This window comes from Ursus arctos, unplaced genomic scaffold, assembly GCF_023065955.2.
Source record: "Ursus arctos isolate Adak ecotype North America unplaced genomic scaffold, UrsArc2.0 scaffold_34, whole genome shotgun sequence".
In the NCBI taxonomy this organism is placed as follows: Eukaryota; Metazoa; Chordata; class Mammalia; order Carnivora; family Ursidae; genus Ursus; species Ursus arctos.
This window is the reverse complement of record NW_026623030.1, coordinates 23,378,944-23,401,983: the sequence shown is the minus strand read 5'-3', so window position 1 is coordinate 23,401,983 and position 23,040 is coordinate 23,378,944. Positions and strand designations below refer to the sequence as shown.

At 40.8% G+C, this 23,040-nt stretch overlaps 1 protein-coding gene across 3 annotated transcripts in view; it reads left to right on the top strand.

The window, feature by feature from the left end:
• ATP2A2 (ATPase sarcoplasmic/endoplasmic reticulum Ca2+ transporting 2) overlaps positions 1 to 23,040 on the top strand; it is a 57,331-nt gene that overhangs the window by 22,280 nt on the left and 12,011 nt on the right. For all 3 annotated transcript variants that reach the window (XM_044389856.3, XM_026514859.4, XM_044389855.3), the window contains exons 6-11: positions 10,971 to 11,051; positions 12,904 to 12,989; positions 14,143 to 14,607; positions 18,960 to 19,048; positions 19,522 to 19,624; positions 20,421 to 20,552. In XM_044389856.3, the coding sequence (XP_044245791.1) occupies positions 10,971 to 11,051; positions 12,904 to 12,989; positions 14,143 to 14,607; positions 18,960 to 19,048; positions 19,522 to 19,624; positions 20,421 to 20,552 (956 nt within the window). The remainder of the gene's footprint in view (positions 1 to 10,970; positions 11,052 to 12,903; positions 12,990 to 14,142; positions 14,608 to 18,959; positions 19,049 to 19,521; positions 19,625 to 20,420; positions 20,553 to 23,040) is intronic.

Genomic DNA, 23,040 nt, shown 5'->3' with positions numbered 1-23,040 from the left:
TGATAATGTGGCCTTTTTTGTTAACTGGGGCCATGAGTCCAGGTGTACTTTTGCTTTTAGGAAAAAAAGGATTGGAGCAGTCTGAACCATCAGCAAACACTTCAGTCCATAACTGCCAAGCTCCCTAACCCCTAACACTACCCAAGACATCAATTCAGTGCTGTAGAGCAGAGCGGTTTGCAAGCTTTTTGGGGGGTGGGGGTACAGAGACTTTTAGTAAATATTTGGGGCTGTGTGGGCCCCAGACAGTCATAGAAAAGCATATATTTTTTAAATTAAGCCTTTCCCAGTGTAAAAATAATTCTTGTGGGCTCTTTTGAAGATTTTATTTATTTATTTGAGAGAACGCGCGCATGTGTGTGCACCCACTTGAGCAGGGGGGCTGGGAGAGGGAGAGAATCTCAAGCAGACTCCATGCTGATTGCAGAGCGTGACTTGGGGCTCCATCTCACCACCCTGAGATCATGACCTGAGTCAAAATCAACAGTCAGACGCTTAACTGGCTGAGCCACCCAGGTGCTCCATTGAGGGCTCTTTTTAAAACAGACAAAAACAGGCCTTCAGATTTGACTAGCTGCTTAGAGCAATGTTTCTCTAATTTCACGTGCATGAGGATTTTGTTACAGTCCAGATTAAATTCTGTAGGTCTGAAATGGGGTCTGATTGTTCAGCGCCTCCACCAGACTCCCAGGTGGACCACACTTTGAGAAACAGAGCTCTAGTGCAGTGGTTCTTAATCATTTCTAGATCACAGTCCCTTTGAGAATTGATGAAATCTCCCTCCCCGAAGACACATTCAGAATCTTGCATGCAATTTCAGGGGGGTTCATTTGTCCTTCTTCTTAGAAGTCTACCTCAGGATCTGGCTGTTTGGTTTTTAAAAGTACATACTTCATATGATCCCAGCAATTCCATTTCTGGGCATATATCTGAAGGAAAAGAAATAACTATCCCAAGGAAATATCTCTACCCCCATGTTACTTGTAGTGCTGTTTACAATAGGCAGGACATGGAAACAACCTAACCGTCTTCGGATGGATGAGTGGATAAGAAGTGTATTATATGTGTGCAGTGGAATTTCACTCAGCCATAAAAAAGAAGGAAATCATACCATTTGCAACAACACAGGTGGACCTTGAGGGTGTTATGCTAAGTGAAATAAGGCAGAGAAAGGCACATATTGAGTGATCTCACTTATATGTAGAATTTAAAAAAAAACAAAAAGCCCAAAACTCCTAGAAACAGAGATCACATTGGTGTTTGCCAGGGACATCCAGGTTAGGGAATTGGGTGAAGGTGGCCAAAAGGTACAAAACTCCAGTTATAAGACAGATGTTCAGGGGATGTAATGTCAAGCATGGTGACTACAGTTAACAGTACTATATTGTATATTTGAAAGTTGCTAAAAGCTCTTATCACAAGGAAAAAATTGCAACTATGAACTGATGGATGTTAAGTAATTCTAGTAATCATTTTGCAATTTACACATATCAAATCATTATGTTGTATACCTTAAGCTTATACAGTGTTATATGTTGATCTCAGTAAAACTGGGGGCGGGGAGAAGTACAATTAAGTGGTATAGTTAAGTAAAATATTGTTAAGCAATATACATAGTATTGCTGGGACATCGTTAAATAGCTTTCACCTGTTTCTAAAATGGTAAATATGGGGTGCCTGACTGGCTCATTCAATAGAGCATGAGACTCTTGATCTTGAGATAATGAGTTTAAGCCCCATGTTGGGAGTAGAGATTACTTACAAAAAAAAAAAACAAAAAAACAAACCCAAATGCTCTAAAATGATAAACATGGGTCAGAGAAGTGGAAGCAAAAATGTATGACCAAATAAGGTGGGGAGCAGGTTTGCTCTCTTCCCTTTTCCCCCATATGGAGTTGTTTTGCAGTGAGAAGGATAGGAGAACGGGGCTAGCTAGAGGTGTAGGTTTGAGCCTCTGCATCCAGATAGTGTAAAAATCATTATCCTAGTTGTTCCTGTAAGTCCTGTTTCACAATCGGAGATGTTAAGTTCTTAATCTTAAGAACTTGTATGGAAGCAGAACAAATAGTCTTACAGAAATCAGTCCAGGTGTATTAGAAGCAGAGAGTTTTGAGACCTAGGGCCCTTCATTCATCAGTCAGGGTAGCTAAGACTTTAAGGAAACAAGGAACTCAGGAAGATCTCCCCTGACCATCAGATCACGATGGACTAGTTGATCTTGAAGCCTCATCTAAATCTCTTGGAGCTGGCATTTCCTGATTTCCTGTAATTACCTCCTCCCCATTCCCCATGACTCAGAGGTAGTCACAGTACCAGTAAGTACCATCTCCATCCATGTCACTCTGATTAAGATTTTGGAAAAATTAAAAGAAACCATGTTGTATAGTGTTACCAGTGCTCAGAAAAATACAAGATTGAGAATGAAGAAATGACAGGAATTAAATTTGGTGGGAGTATATGTTTGTGGGAAAATTCTGCTTCTATGAATCTGTCCTCCAGAAGTAATCTCCATGCACAGAGATGTTCAGCATATAACAGTGTAACAGGAAAAATAAGAAATGCCTAGATGGCCATGAAACTGGTGACTGATTTAGTACGTAGTATGGCTATAAATGCTGTGTGACATTGAGCAAGTTCGCTTTGTGTGCCTCATTTTCCTCATCTGTAAACTGGGAATGAAGATAATCACACATTCCTTAGAATTGTGAAGGTTGTTAGTAACCCATAAAGCCCTTATGGCAGTGCTTGGTATGCAATAAGCAAGCATTCCCCAAATTTTAGTGGGTGTTATCACTATGAAGCCATTAAAAAAGCATGAGACAGATAAGTATATATTAATGTAAAAGGTTTGTGATTTCTATTTTAATAAAGTTTTAATAAGTTATCCATAGAGAAATGCCTAGGAGAGAAAATAGATACAGCTGGTATCTATTTGGATGAGGAGACTGAGGAACAGGTTTTCACCTTTTTTTTTTTTTAAGATTTATTTATTTGTCAGAGCACAAGAGCACAAGCGGGGGGAGGGGGGCTGTAGGCAGAGCAGGCTCCCTGCTGAGCAGGGAGCCCAACACACGACTTGATCTCAGGACCCTGGGATCATGACCTGAGCCGAAGGCAGATGCTTAACTGACTGAGCCACCCAGGCATCCTGGGTTTTCACCTTTTAAAAGCAGGCTTTACTCTTGTAATAAGGAGAAAACTGTTGGTGAGTATGCCGGATACTGTGTGTACTGTAAGCTTGCTTAGTGATGGGCTGCTCCTTCAGCGTCTCATGAGCCGTTACCTTACACCTCCAGTCACTGGAAAGTTGGCTCTTTAGGACCAGCTATGCCATTTTTAGTCTGTTTTATTATAAAATATTCCTTATTACGAGCTAAAATACAATCATCTGTTCTGTACGTTAGTTTTTTACTTTTTAGTCACACAGAAGTTTAATTCCTCCTCCCACGATAGCCTGTTAGGTAGGTGAAGGTTAATTCATGGCCCTTTTAGAACCGGAAGGGAACTTAAAATGACTAGAACTCAGAGCTGCTGTTGCGTGTCCAGTCGCACAGGCAGTTGGGGTGGAAGGGGGCGGGGTGGTTTGAGTGCTAACAGTGTGGCGTATGCTAAAATTTTAATTTCCAAGTTAGTTTTAGCTCTTTCAGCTGTTCATGTAATTATTTTCATGTAATTATTTTCAAATGCTTTACCATCTTGATGGTTTTCTTTGGTGCCCAGACTTAAACGCCATTATGTAAATGGAGTTTGGTTGATATTCTAGACACTCTTCTGCTTTTACAGTCTAAGGACACTTCTTTGTCAGCCTTCATTGCCTTAGCAGCTAAAGCCCTGCTCTCACATGTGCTCTTTCCGCTACACCTCCAGTCTCTGCTAGCAGATGTGGGTTTTTGTTGTTGTTGATAATCTAAATGCAGAATTTAAGTAATGATCACTGTTGCCTCATTCAGCTCAACCAAGTCTGAGATCTCTTTGGTCCTGACTCTCTTCATTGTTCTTCGCTTTGTGACGTTCTTCAGCTTGATAATCATAAGTCTCTGATGCTTGTTTATTAAAGGAAGTAATGTGTGCAAGTACTTCGTTCCTTGACAGGTATTTTATCTGGTGCCCACTGTGCACTCGCGTAGTGCTCGGGGCTAGGAAATAAGAGGTGACTGAGTGGGAAGACTTACCGAGCACGTGGTGTGAGAGCCTTGGGAAAGGAAAGGACAGCTCTCTACGGGCACGTCAAAAGGGATAGCAACCTAAAGTGGGACTTCGCAGAAAGCCTTGCTAGTGGGGTAAAGGAAAAGAGGGTGTGTGAAGACTCAGAACTTTGAGGAATTGGAAACCGTTGTGTTGTGTTAGAGGAAGGGGATTGTGGTAAGAAGCAAGCAGCAGCTGGGTCCTGGGAGGTCATATAAACCACGATGAAGATACTAACTTGATCTCAATTCTGGGAGGAAGAAGCTATTGAAACATTTTAAATAAGAGTATTATATTTGCTTTTTTTTTTTTTTTAACATTTGCATTTTTGAAAGATGAGTCTTCTCATGGGTAATACTCCCAAAACATGGACTGGAAGGAAACTCAGTGTAGTATGGCGATTTGTGATGTTCCTTCTCTGCTCCCTCTGAGGCCTGGAGAAAGCAGGCAAGTGGGCTTCTCAAGTGAGGAATTTCATTCACTCTGCCTGACTATAAAAATCTATGACTCAAATCGGAACCATAATGAAAATGTTTGAGTCATAGTTAAATGTTTAAGTAATTTAGGTTAATTCTATTACAACTTGCTTTTCTAGGAGCCATTTAAACTCAAAAACAATAGTGATATTTAAGGAGGTAATTTCTGATCTTATATATAGTTTTTCCTTAGAAAAGCCTTGAATAGCTGGTAGAATTTGTCACAATAAAGATTTTTTCCCCCCTACATATAACGAGTTCATAGAAGGGCCTTTTCTGTGGGGCACCAGGGTAGCGGAGTTGGGTAAGCATCCGGCTCTTGGTTTCATTTCAGGTCTTGATCTCAGGGTTGTGAGATCGAGTCCTGGGTCAGGCTCTGAGCTTAGCGTGAAGTCTGCTTAAGATTCTTTCTTCCTCTGCCCCTTCTTCCCTCCCCCACTCCCTGCATGCATGTGTGCTCTCTAAAATAAATATTTTTTAAGGCCTTTTCTGAGTAATGCTGATTTTAAGCATCAGTATTCATTCATTCGTTCGTTTATTTTTAAGTTTATTAATTTTGTTGTTGTTGTTGTTAGTAATCTCTACCCCCAGCAGGGGTTTGAACTCACAACCCCGAGATCAAGAACCATACTCTGTACCGACTAAGCCAGCCAGGTGCCCCAATCAGTATTTATTTTTGACATAAAGATGTAACATCGTTTAAGTACCATGGCTTACAAACATTCTTTCCCAGATTTTAAGATAAAGCTTGTGTTCATTTCTAAAATGTGGCAGAGTAATTTCCTTCGACTTTTACTTGCATTTTTGGTGACCTAGCATGAGGTATATGTTGAGGATTTTGTTCAGAGTGGAAATCCCTGTTGTGGTAGCAGGTTAAAGAGCTTATGGACTTATGAAGCCAAGAGCTGAATTTGGAAAGTGTCAGATGTTAAACAAATGAAAGATATTTATAATAGTTTATTCTTTTATTACACCACCAGAACCCAAGAGACAGGGGGAAAAAATTTCAGAGGAAAAAATTGCAGAGCATCCCCTTGGCTAGAGTAAGAATTTTCCACTACCACTTGCCTGGAGGGCACTGACATGCCCCATCAGGGAAATACTACTGGGTGTGATCATCAGGAACAGCACTGCCTGCTCCTCACTCCCAAAATCCTCTGTCTGAAATTCATAGAAGCCTGCAGACAAAGGAAAATTATGTCTTAGCTTGAAAAGTATCCATTGAATCTTACAAATCTTTTGCTTCCTTAGAGTGTGCCTCCTAGTACATTCAATCCTAAATTGACTCTTAGAAACAAAAAGCACAAAACAGAGTCACACAGCAGGTTAAAAGAAGTCTTTACTTAACTGAAGTTCCTTAGTCAAGACCCCTTTTACTTCGAGCTTTAGTTTCCTAACTAAAATGAGGACATGGGTTGATCAGGATGAGGTGAGGGTTTTTCTAGCTAAGAGAATACTAAAACATAGCAGGTTTTTTAAGACCAGTTTGGATTGATGCTGCTTTATGGATTTATGCTACTTTCCCACAGAGATCCGTTTCAAATGGAAACAGATTAAACGTAAAACGTTGAGAGAGGGCTCGCACCTTTGCAAGTAAGCAAGAGAACGGGAGAGAATCTCAGGCCAATACCGTGCTGAGCGCAGAGCCCGACATGGGGCTCAATCCGACGACCCTGAGATCACGACCTGAGCTGAAATCAAGAGTCAGGATGCTTAATCAACTGAGCCACCCACGTGCCCCCCAATGTAAAACTTTAAGATAATAAATTTCTCGGGCGTTGGAGGACTTAAGGTCTTCTTGGCCTAGAGCTGGCATACTTCGCACATGAGAAACAGCACAAAGTAAACGGGCTGTTCTGAACAAGCCCTTCATGGATGGGATCTATAACCTGTTATTATGCTTGGTGGTGGTTGTATTATTTTTTGTGTTTGGAGAACTTTTTAAAAGATGGATTCCTGCCCCCCCCCCCCCCGAAATGCATTGAACCAGATTCTTAAAGAGCAGGTCCTGAGATTGTACAGTTTATAAGCACCTCTCAGGTGATTTTTTTCTTTTAACTCCTACATATTTCTTTGCCTCCCAGTTAGAATGGCTGTCATCAGATGGACGGAAAGTTGGTAAAAGCTTGAGGTCAATTTTCAAGGGCTTCCCAGGTCATTTGTTCTGCTAGCATTTGACATTTGAGTCATTCCTAAATATTTGGCCAACAATTAAATGTGTATCCATACCATTTCTGTACAGCAAAGAAATTATTTAAAATATTTCATATATTTAAAACAGACCTTTGGGGCCTGGCTGGCTCAATCAGTAGAGCATGCAACTCTTGATGTCAGGGTTGTGAGTTCAAGCCCCACGTTGGGCATAGATATTGCTTAAAAATAAAATCTTAGGGGTGCCTGGGTGGCGCAGTCGTTAAGCGTCTGCCTTCGGCTCAGGGCGTGATCCTGAGCGTTCTGGGATCGAGCCCCACATCGGGCTTCTCCGCTGGGAGCCTGCTACTTCCTCTCCCACTCCCCCTGCTTGTGTTCCCTCTCTGGCTGTCTCTCTCTGTCAAATTAATAAATAAAATCTTTTAAAAAAATAAAATCTTAAAAAAACCACAACACCTTTAGGGGGAAAGTAGCTGGTTTTTTTATAACACCAGGATAATTTTTAATGCTGCATATATAGATAGATAAACGTGTGTGTGTATGTGTATGTATATATATAGTAATTGATACTGCCTTAAATTAATAGCTAATATGTTGACTGTGTTACCCAGGAAAGAAATTTAACCTTGGTACTTACTGCCTCAAAGATATGTTCCACCTATTTTAAATCCTCTGAGCTTCCAGTGAAACACAGCAGAATAAATGCCAAGATACTTCTTTTGAACTTCTTGTAGTTTATCCTCAATTTGAGTATTAGATTAACTGGCTTTAGATGTGATAGGTGTATGAGAGTACAAGCTAGGGCTTAAATATAAAATTGTTGAACTAGAAAAACAGGATTCAACTTTCAATATATAGAATGAAATGTTCTGGGCACCTGGGTGGCTCAGTCAGTTAAGCGTCTGCCTTCAGCTCAGGTCATGATCTCAGGGTCCCGGGATCGAGCCCCACATCGAGCTTCCTGCTCAATGGGGAGTCTGCTTCTCCCTCTGCCTCTGCCTCCTCCCCCTGCTCATGTGTGAGCATGCTCTTGCTCTCTCTCTCTCTCTCTCGCAAATAAAATTTTTTATAATGAAATGTTCCACTTTTTTTTTTTTTTAAGATTTTATTTATTTGTCAGACAGCACAAGCAGGGGGAGCAGCAGAGAGAGGGAGAGGCAGGCTCCTGCTGGAGCAGAGAGCCCAATGTGGGGCTCAATCCCAGGACCCTGCAATCATGACCTGAGCTGAAGGGAGACGCTTAACCGACTAAACCACCCAGGCATCCCAAATGTTTGCTTTTAAATTGCTGGGATATGAGCAAGCTGTTGGAGTGCAGAAATGTCATAGTACTTAAAGATTGTGGGGACCTCTGTGCCATGTTAGAAGTTTTTTGCTCCTGTGGCATAAATTACCTGTGACAGCAAGAAACATTCTCAAGTAAATTTTCCATTTAGGGTCATAGGTTCATTGTTGAACCTTATATTCTTTTCATCTTCCAGATCATGCGCAATCAAATTAATTATGACATCCAGAAATAATACAGTAAAAAAAATTAAATGGTTTCAAATTTTCATCTTGATAGGACATTTTAGCTGCTTGTAGGTCACTGAAGTTTCGTATATGGTTTATGGTAGTAGGAGCAGAATTAAAGTGAAAGGTTCTCGTTTATTTAGTCAGGGAGTATTGCTGTTCGTTGCATAAGCATTTCCAGCAGGAATTTCACCTTAACCTAATGTGTCCCTGCAGTCAAATGCAAGGATGATCTTTGCCTCTTGAGATTATATACTGACAGTCTGTTTCTGGGCTGCTTTGTGACCACATTTCCTGGTTAGGCTATAGGGCTATTTAATGAACTGGAGCTCAAAAAGCAAATCATACTCTTCCTGAACTTCAAAGCTCCGGAATGCAGAAGAATCAGAGCTAAATTGAAGGCTTAACAAATGAACTGAATCTACTTGGACAGAATGGCTATTTTGCCAATTTATATATAACCAGTGGCAGTTAAAATTTCAGTATGTAGAGTAATTATGGAAAATGAACATTTGACTTAAAAATACTATATGTAGAGGTGCATGGGTGGCTCAGTTGTTTAAGCATCTGACTCTTGATTTCGGCTGAGGTCATAATCTCAGGGTTGGGACATTGAGCCCCGCATTGGACTCCATGCTGGGCATGGAGCCTGCTTAAGTTTCTCTCTCTCCCTCTCCCACCCCCCCCACTCCCTCTTTAAAAAAAACAAAAACAAAACTGTGTAATTCTTTTTTTTTTTTTTTAAGATTTTATTTATTTATTTGACAGAGATAGAGACAGCCAGCGAGAGAGGGAACACAAGCAAGGGGGAGTGGGAGAGGAAGAGGCAGGCTCCCAACGGAGGAGCCCGATGTGGGGCTCGATCCCAGAACGCTGGGATCACGCCCTGAGCCGAAGGCAGACGCTTAACGACTGCGCCACCCAGGCACCCCAAAACTGTGTAATTCTAGAGGAGACTGTACTTGTTCTAATTTTTAGCTCTCCCTTGTATCAGACTTGCAAAACTATCATAGTTACCTTTCAGAAAGTCAGGGAAAGCTGTTGTGCACTTATTTTAATGTCCACTTGGTTTGGTACTGATATGTATGTGTTCAACAATATTTGAATGCCTACAGTGTGCTGGATGCTGTTCTCAAGACCATTTAAAACATTGGCTTAGGGGCACCTGGGTGGCTCAGTCATTAAGCGTCTGCCTTCGGCTCAGGATATGATCCCAGAGTCCTGGGATCGAGCCCCTCATCGGGCTCCTCCCCTGGGAGCCTGCTTCTTCCTCTCCCACTCCCCCTGCTGTGTTCCCTCTCTCGCTGGCTGGCTCTCTCTCTGTCATATAAATAAATAAAATCTTTTAAAAAAATCGGTTTTATCTGTTCCTGCATCTGCACTGTGGCATTTGCTCTTTTCAAACTCGAGATATGGACCTTTTTAAGAGCTGTTCAAGGAGCTCTTTGGCACAGGGAAGAAGACTTAGTTGACTTACAGATCCTCTTGATGAGGTGATTCAAGAGGTTTATTCATTTAGTTGATAAATCAAATTTAAAAAGGTACCAAAGGGTACAAAGTGAAAAGTCTCCCTCTGCTCCATACCCAGTTATCCAGCATTAAGATTTTGTAATACCTTCCCAGAGGTATTTCCTTGTATGAATCGTAGTCCATATAGGTGATGCTTCACACTTGTATTTTCACCCTTAATATATAGTATATCTTAGAGGAGATTTTCACTTTAGTATGAATGGAGTTGTTTCATCTTTCTTCTGTTAATAAGAAACTGTGCTGTGACTAAACATATTCTGCTGAGCAAGAGTAAATTCCTTGTAGTGGATTATGTGGGGTAAAAAGATTGTGCTTTGTAGTTTTGATATATATTGTCAAACTGCCCTCCAGAGATTTTGTAACATTTTTTTCTTAGTACTCAGTGGCATGTGAGTAAGGGTGGTCATAAAGTCTGGAAGCAGAGTTGAATTATAAACACTGAATGAACTGTTACTTTTACATAGAACATGTAATCTATTGCATGTAATTTGTCCTTATTAACCGTGCACTAACACAGAATTGCATTGATCTCTGCTCAGGCACTTGCCTCTAAGTGATTTAGGACTCTGATTATTTTCCCCCTATTTACACTAGAATTTCCAGATTTTATAGTCCCCCTGTAATAAGAATCCCTATTTCTATACGTCTTTGTAAACTTGGAGCGTTTTCTCAACTCTTGTTTGTCAGTTTGTTTTAAATTGATGTCTCTGTAGTTTTATTTTGCATTCCTCTTATGAGTGAGATTTACTGAGCATCTTTTAGCTGTTTGATACGTACTCACATTTTATCTCTTCTGATGGGTTAAACCATGGCATGTACAGCTTGATCCCCCTCACCATGCCATGTGTGTATGTAAGTGTGTAAATAATGTGTCTTTAGAGGTTTCCCCAAGCATTATTCTCTTCCTGTGTAATTCAAATCCAGGATCTAGCAAGGGTTTTTATACCCTAAGGAGAAGTTAATTATCTTGCTTAATTTAACAGATTTTTATGTATTTGTGCTGTATATGGGCTATGTATTTTCTTTAAGATGTATTTTATTTGGAGACAGATTGATCTCTATGAAACATAAATTGCAAAATTGCTTATTTTAGCTGCCTTTTTTCTCTCCAATTAGTTGGTGACAAAGTTCCTGCAGATATAAGATTAACTTCCATCAAATCTACTACTCTAAGGGTTGACCAGTCCATTCTCACAGGTAAGCATTACACGTTGGAAGGTCGCTGAATGTTGAAGTCCTGCTCAGACCCCATACTGAATGAGTTGGCTCCTGCCCCTCCTGTCCCTTTTTGGGGTTTCATATTAATCCTCTCCAAGATACTTACTTCTTAATGCTTTAGAAATCAGGCTTTTTTGCCAATGTATCGAGTTTAAAGGTATTTAAAAAGAAATTTGGCTTTCATCTCATAAGACCTCTATTTGTCTTTTAATTTTATCAAAAATTAGCTTTCACCAAAAATCTTTTGTTTTTACTTTCTAAAAAAAGAAGTTACAAATTCCTACATTAGCAGAGGTAATAATCTTAAGGTTGAAGTGTTGTCTCTCTGTTTTATGGAAAATGAATTACTTAGTGTTCTTTTCCCAGGCAGGAGAGAAAGGTTCCAGAGCTGTAATTTTTTTCATTGGAGTAATGCTAATCTTGCATCTAACATACTTTGCAAAGATCAGATGTACAATTAACAAAAGTTAGCACCCCCCAAAAATGGTGACTGTTTTACTGCCTAAAGTTTGCACGCTTGGATTTGAGATTGTTTAGAACATTTTTCCATTTTTGTTTGACGAAGGCACAGTCTAGGGTGGAGGGTTCTTATTAACTGGAAGTAAGGTGGTCAGAAGATTAACTTAAGCACAATGCTAACCTCAATTTAGTAGAGTAAATAGAAAATCCGAAGGTAATCAAGATTTATCTGATTATCAGTTTTGAAAAGCAGCTGAAGTCCTAGGAGGTAGTGCTGTGAGTAACCTGGGCTCTTTTATTGTTTCTCTATGAATAGCTTAGTTACTAAAACTCCCATTAGCAGCAACAAACTGAAAGCCGATTGAGCCATAAAATGTTGGAAAACTGATTAGGTGATGCATATAAGATTTTCATAGTATGCCTACAGAAATAATTACCTTTTAAAACTTCTCATAAAATTGCTTCAGTGTTTTTTGTTAATCATACTGTAGTTTCAGGGTGCCTGGGTGGCTCAGTCATTAAGCGTCTGCCTTTGGCTCAGGGCCGGCTCAGGGCGTTATACCAGCGTTCTGGGATCAAGCCCCGCATCGGGCTCCTCCCTGGGAGCCTGCTTCTTCCTCTCCCACTCCCCCTGCTTGTGTTGTCTCTCTGTCAAATAAGTTTTAAAAATCTTTAAAAAAAAAAAAACAAAAATAGTGTAGTTTCAGGCTAGATTGAGGAACCAGGTTTGTTCAGATATCAAGAGTGAAGTTGGTTACCTGAAATTTAAATGAAAAACTGGAGCCATATTTCACATTACTCAGACCAACCCGTTACATATTTCATAAGTGATGTTAAGTAAGGTTGAAACCAAATTCAACAAGACATTGTAAAAGTTCTACGAAGTAGTCCTTTATATACCATGTGATGTTTTTAGTGCTGATTTGATCACTCATTACTAATGCAGATATTTCTGAAACAATGTTTTTATTTCTCATGTCTGACTTAATGAACAATAACAGGCTTCCCAGTAGATGCTCCTCATTATACGTATAATGTATCTAGTATATTCATTGTGTTAAGAATAAATGTACTTTGACCTTTTTATGAAGTATTAGTGTGTATACGTAAGTTTACAACAAATATAAATACATATTCACAGTATTAGAGTATAAAGTTGATACCTGAAAATAAACTAGATTTGAATAGTTTCTCCAGGAAATACAGGCAATTGACTGGGATTCTATTTCTAAATTTTACTAGTTTTCCTCCTTCAAGCAAATTGGGTCTTTTCTCTCCTTTCCTGAGAGTGGTAGTAGCATGAGTGGATGAGGGCCCACGTTCTAGGTATAAATTGCACAGACCTAACTATCCCTTCTTGCAACGTGCTTAGGTGAGTCTGTGTCTGTCATCAAGCACACTGACCCTGTCCCGGACCCACGGGCTGTCAATCAAGATAAAAAGAACATGCTCTTTTCTGTAAGTACTTTATTAAACACATTTTTATTTGGAGACATTCTCAGAGTTTAAAATCTGCAGGGTTTTAAGTTTGCTAATTTTTAAGTAAACTCTTACGCTCAGTGTGGGGCTTGAACTCAAGACCCCAAGATCAAGAGGCGCATGCTGTTCTGACTAAGCCAGCCAGGCTTTCCAATGTCGTCTGTTTTAGTTAGCTAGTTTTTGAGGGGTGAGTAAAAGATCAGGTCAGACATCTTTAAATTCTTTATCTGTAAACCTAGAGAAGTAGATTTGTGTTAGAAAGGCTTATTAGTCTATAAAACATATTTTTTAAATGATGTGGATGATTCCTGTATGTAGTTCACAATAAAAAGGTGTGTGTTTAGAGAGAGAGCAAATGTGGCAAACCATTAATAATTGGTGTGTCTGGATGAAAAGTAAAATGGATGTTCATTGTACTACAGTTTTTCTGTTGAATTATTTTGAAATAAAAAGTTGAGAAATGTGTAGATTGTGCTTGTTTGGTATTTTAAGAGCTATTTCAAGTGGTAGGTTTTTGTGGGTTAGGATGGGAGCCTAACCACTCACAGTAAGTAAAGTGCGGTAGAATTACAATGGAAATAATGAAGTTGTATCATGTCAGCACTAGGGATTAAAGTGGGGTGGGGACAGAGTGCTGTACTTGATTTCATTGATTCTTTTTGAATGCCAGTCTTGAGTGGAGATCCTCGAGGTAGCTCATGGTGCCGGTTGCCCTGCTTATCGTAGGGGAGGTTGGACTATTAGAGCCAGCAGTGGAGAATGCTTAGGGTTGAGGGCTGTATGGAGTTCGAAAAATTGGGAACGCAGAGGGGTTAGAGCACCGTTCAAGCCCAAAGCTAGTCTGCAAGCCAGGTTTGGTATGGTGAAGAGAGATTCCAGGGGGGTCAGGGTGGAGCTGTTCTGGGCGAGTGGGGACCACATGAAATGAGAATCAAGGAGAGCTGTACCACACCACCTGCGTTATCAAGGTTGGATGGCTGGTTCTCTGAAGAGCAGCCCCTAGAAGGCCCAGTAGAATATGAAAGAGTCTGGGTGCGCTAGTCAAAACCCACACCAGTCTGAGTTTGCTAGTCAGTGTTTAAATTGGGTGCGGTGTTAATCTTACAACCAGTTTCCTCTGTTTCTGTCATAGGGTACAAACATTGCTGCTGGCAAAGCCATGGGAGTGGTGGTGGCAACTGGAGTGAACACAGAAATTGGCAAGATCCGGGATGAAATGGTGGCAACAGAGCAGGAGAGAACCCCCCTCCAGCAGAAACTAGACGAGTTTGGTGAACAGCTTTCGAAAGTCATCTCCCTGATTTGCATTGCAGTCTGGATCATAAACATTGGGCACTTCAATGACCCAGTTCATGGAGGCTCCTGGATCAGGGGCGCTATTTACTACTTCAAAATTGCAGTGGCTCTGGCTGTGGCAGCCATTCCTGAAGGTCTGCCTGCTGTCATCACCACCTGCCTGGCTCTTGGAACTCGCAGAATGGCAAAGAAAAATGCTATTGTTCGAAGCCTCCCTTCTGTGGAAACCCTTGGTTGTACTTCTGTTATCTGCTCAGACAAGACTGGTACACTGACAACAAACCAGATGTCTGTGTGCAGGGTAAGTGGGAGTGATTTAAGACTCTTTGCTGGTTGGTGGTTATTGGTTCATCCTAGGAATATGCCCTCATGCCATCAAAACCTTACATTTGTAATTTGATACCTTCTCAGTGCTTTAAACAAATGGGTTGTGTGTGTAGCCAGAGCCCAAGGTAATCTGATGGCCTAGAGGAATTAGTCATCTAATTCCTAAAATTAATTCATGAAATAAAGGGTATCTGCATGGTTGATATTCTTGTACTGGGGAAGATGACTATAGGCAGTCTGTAAATGTGTTAGGTGCCTGTGTTCTGTTTGTATTCCTACTCCTCTGTCTCTGAATGCATGTGTGTTACTGGACCAGCCTTAAAGGAAGAGAATTCTATAAAGCAGTTAATTCCCTCCCTATCTGCCTAAACTTCTAACTGGTATTTCCATAACACATTGAATGAGGCATGCTTTCTTGAAAGGTAAATAATTGCCTTCAGCTTGCTTTGTTATATGTGTTCATCCTTTGTTTCTTAGATTGTTTTGACCATCACGGCGGGGGGGGGGGGGGGTAAAATAAGAAACTGTTTAAACTTGCCCTTAGAAAAGTAGTAACTATAGAAACACTGATACAGCTAAATGACTTCTTTCCTAGGTTTTATTTAAACAACTTTGTACAAGCCTTTTCAAAGTATAATTTTCCAGAAGGTACACAACTCATAAAAATAGTGAGTGGACACCGGTCAAAAATTCTGTTTAGCTTGTTAAATAATGAGGGAATCAGTAAAATGGGTTACAAGAGCATTTGAGGAAGTATTCAATAATAGCATAGAATTGCTATATGTTAGATTGTAAAAACTGGTTAATATCCATTAGGGCAGTAAAGCTACAGGTTATCTTTCCTACAGGACACAAATCCACAACTTCATATAACATGAGCTCTTAATAATAAGTAGCACAGTGGAATAGTGTTACATTTTTCTAGAATACTACATCTTTGAGTGCGCCTGTTAAAGGAACGCTTCTGAATGACATTGAAGGGACATGTGGACATCCTCTTGGCCTTAGCTCCAGGTTTTGGATAATATTTTTTTAAATTAGATAATATTTTTTCACATTAGAAATTGTTTTTAATACAGTTAAACCCTCTGAATCTTTATCTTGCCAAATTTAAACTCATGATGATTTTTAGATACACAGTCATCATCTGTCCCTGTCCCGTCCCCCGTGCCTCCCCGTCCAGCCCAGCCAAACTCTGCGTAGTCCAGATCCCGACTTAGAATGAACAGACAGGTGTTTTGTCTCTTAAGTGGTAAGCTCCTAGTCTGTCCTGGGTTTCACCAGAAGTGCAGGGTTTGACTCGGCTACCTAAGTTTTCATTCCTTGGAATCAGAAAAGGTTGCATAAATTAGCTAATAGCTAGTTAGCAACTAATTTCAAATTGGGGCAGCAAATCAAATTTCAAACATAGAGTAAAACAGAGTCCATAGTAAAAAATTTTTATTTTAATATTTTTCCTTACCTGGTTTAAGATATTTTCTTCTGTTAAAGAAACAGCCTTGCCTGCCTCTTTGTTCTGTTCTCCCTCTATGACAGAAAGCTGATGCTAATCAGTGTTCTCCAGGAGGTTTCTTGCAGTGGCTTGCGTAACTGCCCTTGACTTAGGGATACTTTCATCATGCAGTTCCTAAATGGTTTACTTCTTGCAATCTAAAATGACCCCGTGCGTTCAGATTTATGTACTGTGGATTAGAATTCTGAATATCTTAGAATATTTTGGATTTCGGTAGAAACCCAGAGAGTTTCACTTTTTATAAACCGTATCATTAAAGAAATGACATGGTGCGTAGTAATAATGCTAACTTGCTTTGATATTGCTTAGTGCAGTTAACTTGTTTTCTCACATGTGACTTACTTGAATCATATGGTAATCCTGCTCAAGAGGTTTAAAAACTAAGGCCCTGAGAAGTTAAGTAACATCTGAGGGTCACACAACTTCTAATAAAAGGGTGAAGTTGGATTTTCTTATAGGAGAGATTGGTAGTTAAACCCAGCCCTCTCTCTTCCACTTAATAATTATATAACCTTGATCACGTGCTTTAACCTCTCTGGTCCTTTGTTCCTCTTCTGTAAAACGTCAAACATCTTTGGAAGGAGCCATTTGACAAGCTTCCTTTTTTAGGTGTTGTATCTGTTAGAAAAAAATGTAAGTGTCTCTGATCTTGCTGCGTGTGACCTTGGACGTGAATCTTTTCCTCATTTGACACTGGTTGTGTTATGTTTGAACTGGAACCTTTTTTATCAGGAGTCAGTTTTAAATCCCATTATATACTTTTTTTAAAAGACATTTTGTATATCTTGCTCATGGCTTTAGTTGCGTTCCAAGGTTGATTTATATATAAGTATACTTCTGAAATGAAGCTTTTTGGGCAACTGGCTGGCTCAGAGCATGCAACTCTTGACAAGGGCTGTGAGTTCAAGCCCCACGTAGGGTGCAGAGATTACTTTTTTTTTTTTTAAAGATTTATTTATTAGAGAAAGAGCACGAGTGGGAAGGAGAGGGAGAAGCAGGCTCCCCGAGAGCAGGGAGCTCCATGTGGGGCTCAACCCCAAAACCCTGGGATCATGACCTGAGCCAAAGGTAGACACTTAACTGGCTGCGCCACCCTGGTGTCCCACAGATATTACTTAAAAAAAAAAAAAAAAACGAAATTGAGGCTTTTGGGGGCATCTGGGTGGCTCAGTCAGTTAAGCTCCCGACTCTTGATTTGGGTTCTGGTCATGATCTCAGGATTGTGAGATCCAAACTCCATGTCAGGCTCCACTCTGCCCCTCTTCCCCTCCCCCCCACCTCAGCCCACCCTACCCTCGCGCCTGCCTCTTAAAAAAAGTAAATGAAGCTTTTGGAATTTAAAAGTTAGTGCTATATAACAAGCAAATCTTGTGAAGCAAAAAAAAAAAAAAAATTAAGATGAACTAATTTTTTTTTACTGAATAGGAGTTGGGATGCTTTGAAAAGATGTTTTAAATTTTTAAAACATTACATGGCTTTTTATAACTTGAATTTAATATTTTTAAAATTATAGAATGGTTTGATCATATTCTTGTTCATATTTGAGAGGGATTTTGGTGTGACAAAAGTATAGTTGAAATAGCACTTTGGGTTTTTGTGTTTTATGATAAGGTTTTATAGTTTCAGTTTGCATGAAAACACACATTTAAATCTGAGTCTTCTAAACTGGCCTGAATTATGATTGAAAAGAAAACCAAGAGGAAAAAAAAACCCCTCGTTTTAAGAAACTAGCTCATGTCACTTTATTGTATAAATTGAAGAGTCCTTTCCTAAATGTGCTTCTGTGTGTATTGTCTTGGTAACATGAGTTCATTCAGCTCTGCAGCCTCCATACTGTATACATGGCGTTATGGAGCTTCATAGAAAGTGAGCTATTGCCACAATAAAAATAAGTGGGAAGGAGGAGAGAAGTAATTTGTCTTATTTTACTCAGGGAGTGTTTATGCAGCTCTGAATGTGAGTTTATTCTTCCCAGGCTTTTACTATTAGCTCTGAGGCAGGACTACCTAATATTACTTTCTCAGCCAGCCATTTGAAATTTGGAATTCTGAGCACTCTGAAGAGTACTGTTGTGTCTGTGGGATTGACTGACCGGGAGTCCTCATAACTCTTGTGTCATGTGGGTTGTCTCCTGTGTCTTTGGTGCCCCTGCTGCTGCTTATTTACTCAGCACCTCAGTGATGCTGTTTCTCAGACTCTTGGATGGATGGGGGAGGTGATATTAAATAGCGTCTGGTTGGAATAAAGGACAGAACTTTTTTTTTTTTTTTTTAAGATTTTATTTATTCATTTGACAGAGAGGCAGCAAGAGAGGAAACACAAGCAGGGGGAGTGGGAGAGGAGAAGCAGGCTTCCCGCTGAGCAGGGAGCCCGATGCGGGACTCGATCCCAGAACGCTGGGATCATGACCCGAGCCAAAGGCAGATGCCCAGTGACTGAGCCACCCAGGCGCCCCAAGGGACAGAACTTCTGATGCTGTGCTTCAGTTTATAAGTTTAATTAAAATTGTTTTTTGTTTTCAAGATTTTATTTATTTATTTGACACAGAAGGAGACAGCCAGTGAGAGAGGGAACACAAGCAGGGGGAGTGGGAGAGGAAGAAGCAGACTCCCAGCGGAGTAGGGAGTCCGGTGCAGGCCTCGATCCCAGAACCCTGGGATCTCGCCCTGAGCCGAAGGCAGACGCTTAACGAATGAGCCACCCAGGCGCCCCTAAAATTGTTTTCTTAAATGAGAAGTGCTTTTTGTCTTAGCAAAGATTATTTTTTCCGGCATATTTTTATACCTTTTAAAATTGGTGCCTCTTTTCTGTAGATGTTCATTCTGGACAGAGTTGAAGGTGATAGTTGTTCCCTTCATGAGTTTACCATTACTGGATCAACATACGCACCTATTGGAGAAGTGTGAGTAAACCTGCCTTATTATTTAAAGGATCCATTGGGCAATTTCGTACTTGGATAGATTTGCAATGTATCTAAAAAGTTTTCTGAATGTGGCTCATACTAGTTACTGGAGTAGTAATTTTTTTTTTCTTCTGATGCACACTTTGAAAGAGAAAACACAGGTGATAAGTCAGACTTTTTTCATCTTTATTTAGCTCCTCTTTGGATCCCTATTTTTCAAGTGGGGTTTCTGTTCTGTATTGATACCTGTGGTGGACGAATTTCATTAACTAAGAACATCTGGTCTTTACTGATTGATTCCTGATATCAAAGTCACATTCTTTTTTATTGTCTCCAGCATCAGATTTCTAAGAGCCATCACTCAAATTCTTTTGAATACTTGCCAGACTTTGTCCACAAAATTATATTGTATAATTAAGTAAAAATCAATAGAAATGACCACACTGTGCTCTAAAAGTGTTTTCTTTTGATAGGCATAAAGATGATAAACCAGTGAAATGTCATCAATATGATGGTCTTGTGGAATTGGCAACAATTTGTGCTCTTTGTAATGATTCCGCATTGGATTACAATGAGGTAAGGCTCCTCATAAATGAGAAAGTAGACCTGGCTGTTCTAGTTCAAGGGTGGGGTGGGTGGAATGAAAATCCAGCCTTCCTTCCTCCCTTTGGAAAGTAAGGGTTCCTGATTTTATTTCCTCTTTCCATTTTATCCGAGTCAGCGTGACCTAGCCAGGAAAGCGGAGAGCCTTTCCTATGTCCCCTGAGCACTGCAGTCACTTCGCTAAGAGTCAGAGTGTATGTGGCGTGCTCCTCTGCTGTGGTGCAGCTGTTATACTGAGGACAACCTAGAACAGGGCATGTTTTCCTGAAAGTATAGGGTATTGATTTTTTTTTTTTTTTTTTTTTTTTTAAAGATGGGGACTGTTACATCCTCGACAGGCTCAGGGTTAGAGGGTTGTTTTGATGATGATGATGATACAAAATTTAACCAACAAAAATCCTTTTTTCCTTCCCTTTTTACTTACATAGTAATCCTCTAGTTTCTATCTAAAATTAGATAAGCCAGTCCCCAATGTGTGAACTCTGTAGAATGATAACACCACACAGTGACTTATGCTTTTTGCAAGCTCTGTTTGAATTAATACTGTGACTAGTGGGTTCTCATAGTTAAAGGAAATAAAAAACGTAGTTAATAGAATAAGATAACATGATTTGAGTATATTTTTAATTATCTGCGTCATGTGCTCCAGAGTCAGGTAAAAATGGCCTCTAGAAGAATGATGTGAAGAAGTTGTCCTCCGATGGAAAGTCTTTATTAATGAAAAACTTATTTACTACTTTTGCACTTTCTGTGCTTTTAACCAATACAGGCGAAGGGTGTATATGAAAAAGTTGGAGAAGCTACAGAGACTGCTCTCACTTGCCTAGTAGAGAAGATGAATGTATTTGATACCGAATTGAAGGGTCTTTCTAAAATAGAGCGAGCAAATGCCTGCAACTCGGTCAGTATTTGAGCTTGGTGTATTGTCCATGCTACCCTTTGCTCCCTCCGCTCGTAGACAGCTAAGGTATATGTACCTTATCTTCTCAAACTTGCGGCATCTCCTTCCCCACATTTGCTCTTAGGTCAAATGATACGGCTATCTGACCAAGAACATAGGTATCACTAGATACTTTCCACACACAGTCATTGTGCCCCCAAGGTCTATCTTCTTAGAGCCCCTGGCACCGTGAGTGCACTGTCCTAGCTCCCGGCAGAGCCCAGCTGCTCAGCTGCTCCTCGCGGTCGCAAGCCCCACCTGCTCTCCAGCATTATCACTTTTCCATCTCGTCTCCACCAGATCTTTATCAACATAGGACAAATAGTATGGTTTTTATCTTAAAACTTTCTTTGGACTTTATTTCCCCCTTTAGCGCCCTGCTTCTTTTCTAGTAAAATTCCTCAAAGCAGCCGTTTTACTGTTTTCTCTTGTTTCACTTTTCCTGTTTTCTCAAATCCACTCCACACGAGCTAGTTAAGCATTTTGGTGAGCGCACCAAATCTCAGGCTGTGAAAGGGGCTTCAAGGCCATCCAGTCCAGTCTGGCACTTACAGGCAGGGAAACTGAGGCCTTTGGTGACTTAGCATAGTTTCATAGGGTGAGGCAGAACTGGACTCCTGCTCCTGCACCCTTTCTTTGCATCATTTGAGGAAGCAAAACTCACAGTACAATTTAAGGATATAGATCTCCGCTGAAGTGTACCGACTCATACCTCACAGCGAGCAGTCTCCTCGTCCCGAGGGTCTTGGGCACATCCTATGGCATCCTACCCCGACATATGTGGCTTCCATAAAATGGGAGAAGTCCAGGCCCCTTGTCTCCATTGTAGAGAGCTCACTCCCTGACTGGCGGCAAGGGTAGGGGGTGGTGCTGGTCCTTGCAAAGCCACAACACATTAGTTGGTGTGACTAAGCCCCTCAGAGGCAACCTGAAGACATAGCTTCACGGAGACTGAGGGTTAGAATTGTGTGATTCTAGACCTATAATTAGTTGATGAAGGGAAACAAGTAGTATCATGGAGCTTAAAAGTGGTGTGTTAACTCTCACGATGACCACAATAAAGGGCACAGCCATCTGTTCTCTCCTCTGCAGACTAAGCATTTTCTTGCTCCGTGGCTGCCTTTGCCTCATTTTTTTGTCCGCAGCTGAGGGGGGTCAGAAATGACTGTCATGGGGCTCCTTCACTGAAAATTCTCAGATCCAAACTCATGCCAATCCCCAGCACCCAGAAAGGAGGAACCTGTTGTAGTTTGGAGGTGAAGTGGGCAGGACCCAGCTTTTTAATGCCGAGTGGATTTGGAAATAACTACCACTCACCCCCGGCTGTATCTGGTGCCTAGGTCCACACCTTAGTCAGAATCACCACACGTTCTGTCAGTCTTCTAGAGCATTTGGTTACCAGTGCTTGATGGAAACTAAACACATAAGAAATGAGTCAGGGAATGCAGAATTCAGTGATGGTCTTTTTTCTGCTTGTGGCAGCTCTGGCTAGGAGGGTGGCTGTAGACCACCCAGCCTGGAGGAGAACCCACAGGCACCAGTCTACTCATCACTGCCCACATTGGACATTGAGCTTCTTGGGGATTTCTGTAATTATCATTAGCTTTGTGTCTGAGTAGGGGGTAGGGGAGGATCAGGGTAATCCAAATCAAGGCAGAAACCATAAGATTATTTAAGTGGATACAGAAAAGGCATCTGATAAAATTTGTTCGTGATAAAAACTCAGCAAACTTTACCTCCAAGCTAACGGTGCGTTTACACAGAGCCTGTAGTAATGTCCTATTCCTAGCAACAGAAGTTCTGCCTTCCACGTTTCTATTCAGGGTGGTACTGGCAGCCCCAGTCCATGCAATACAGCAAGAAAAATCAAAAAGGACACAGTATACATTGTAGGTAATTGGGTTGTATATACGATCCAGATTCAACAGCTTATAAATCTGAAGGGTAATTTTCAGTCCTCATTCACCTGAGCTGTTAGTCTCTCCCTCCTTGAAACATTCCTTCACTTGTTCTCCTCGCTCCTGGCCCTCTGCCAACACCTTTGGTGGATCTTCCACCTCCCACCAGGCGGGGAGCCCCGAGGGCCCAATCCTCAACCTTTCCTGTTTGCAGTTACCCCCATGGGGTCTCCTGGTCACTGTGCTGGAGTGTAATACAGTGGCCACTGGCTCTCAGAAGCTCTTTAGAATAAAAACAGTGGTTCTTCGGGTGCTTAGTAGCCACACTGGACAGCTACATGAGCAGCTCTGCTAGAACATTCCCACCACAGTAGGAGCTTCTGTGAGGCAGCAGTGTTCTGGACCACCTATTTCTGCCCACAGTTGCCATGGTCTCTTGGATTATTTATACTAACTGGTGTTCCTTGTTCCCCTTCAGCTCATTCTTAACACAACTGCCAGACTTTGAAACCCTCCCTTGTCATCCATTTTCACTTGTTATAAATGCCTTA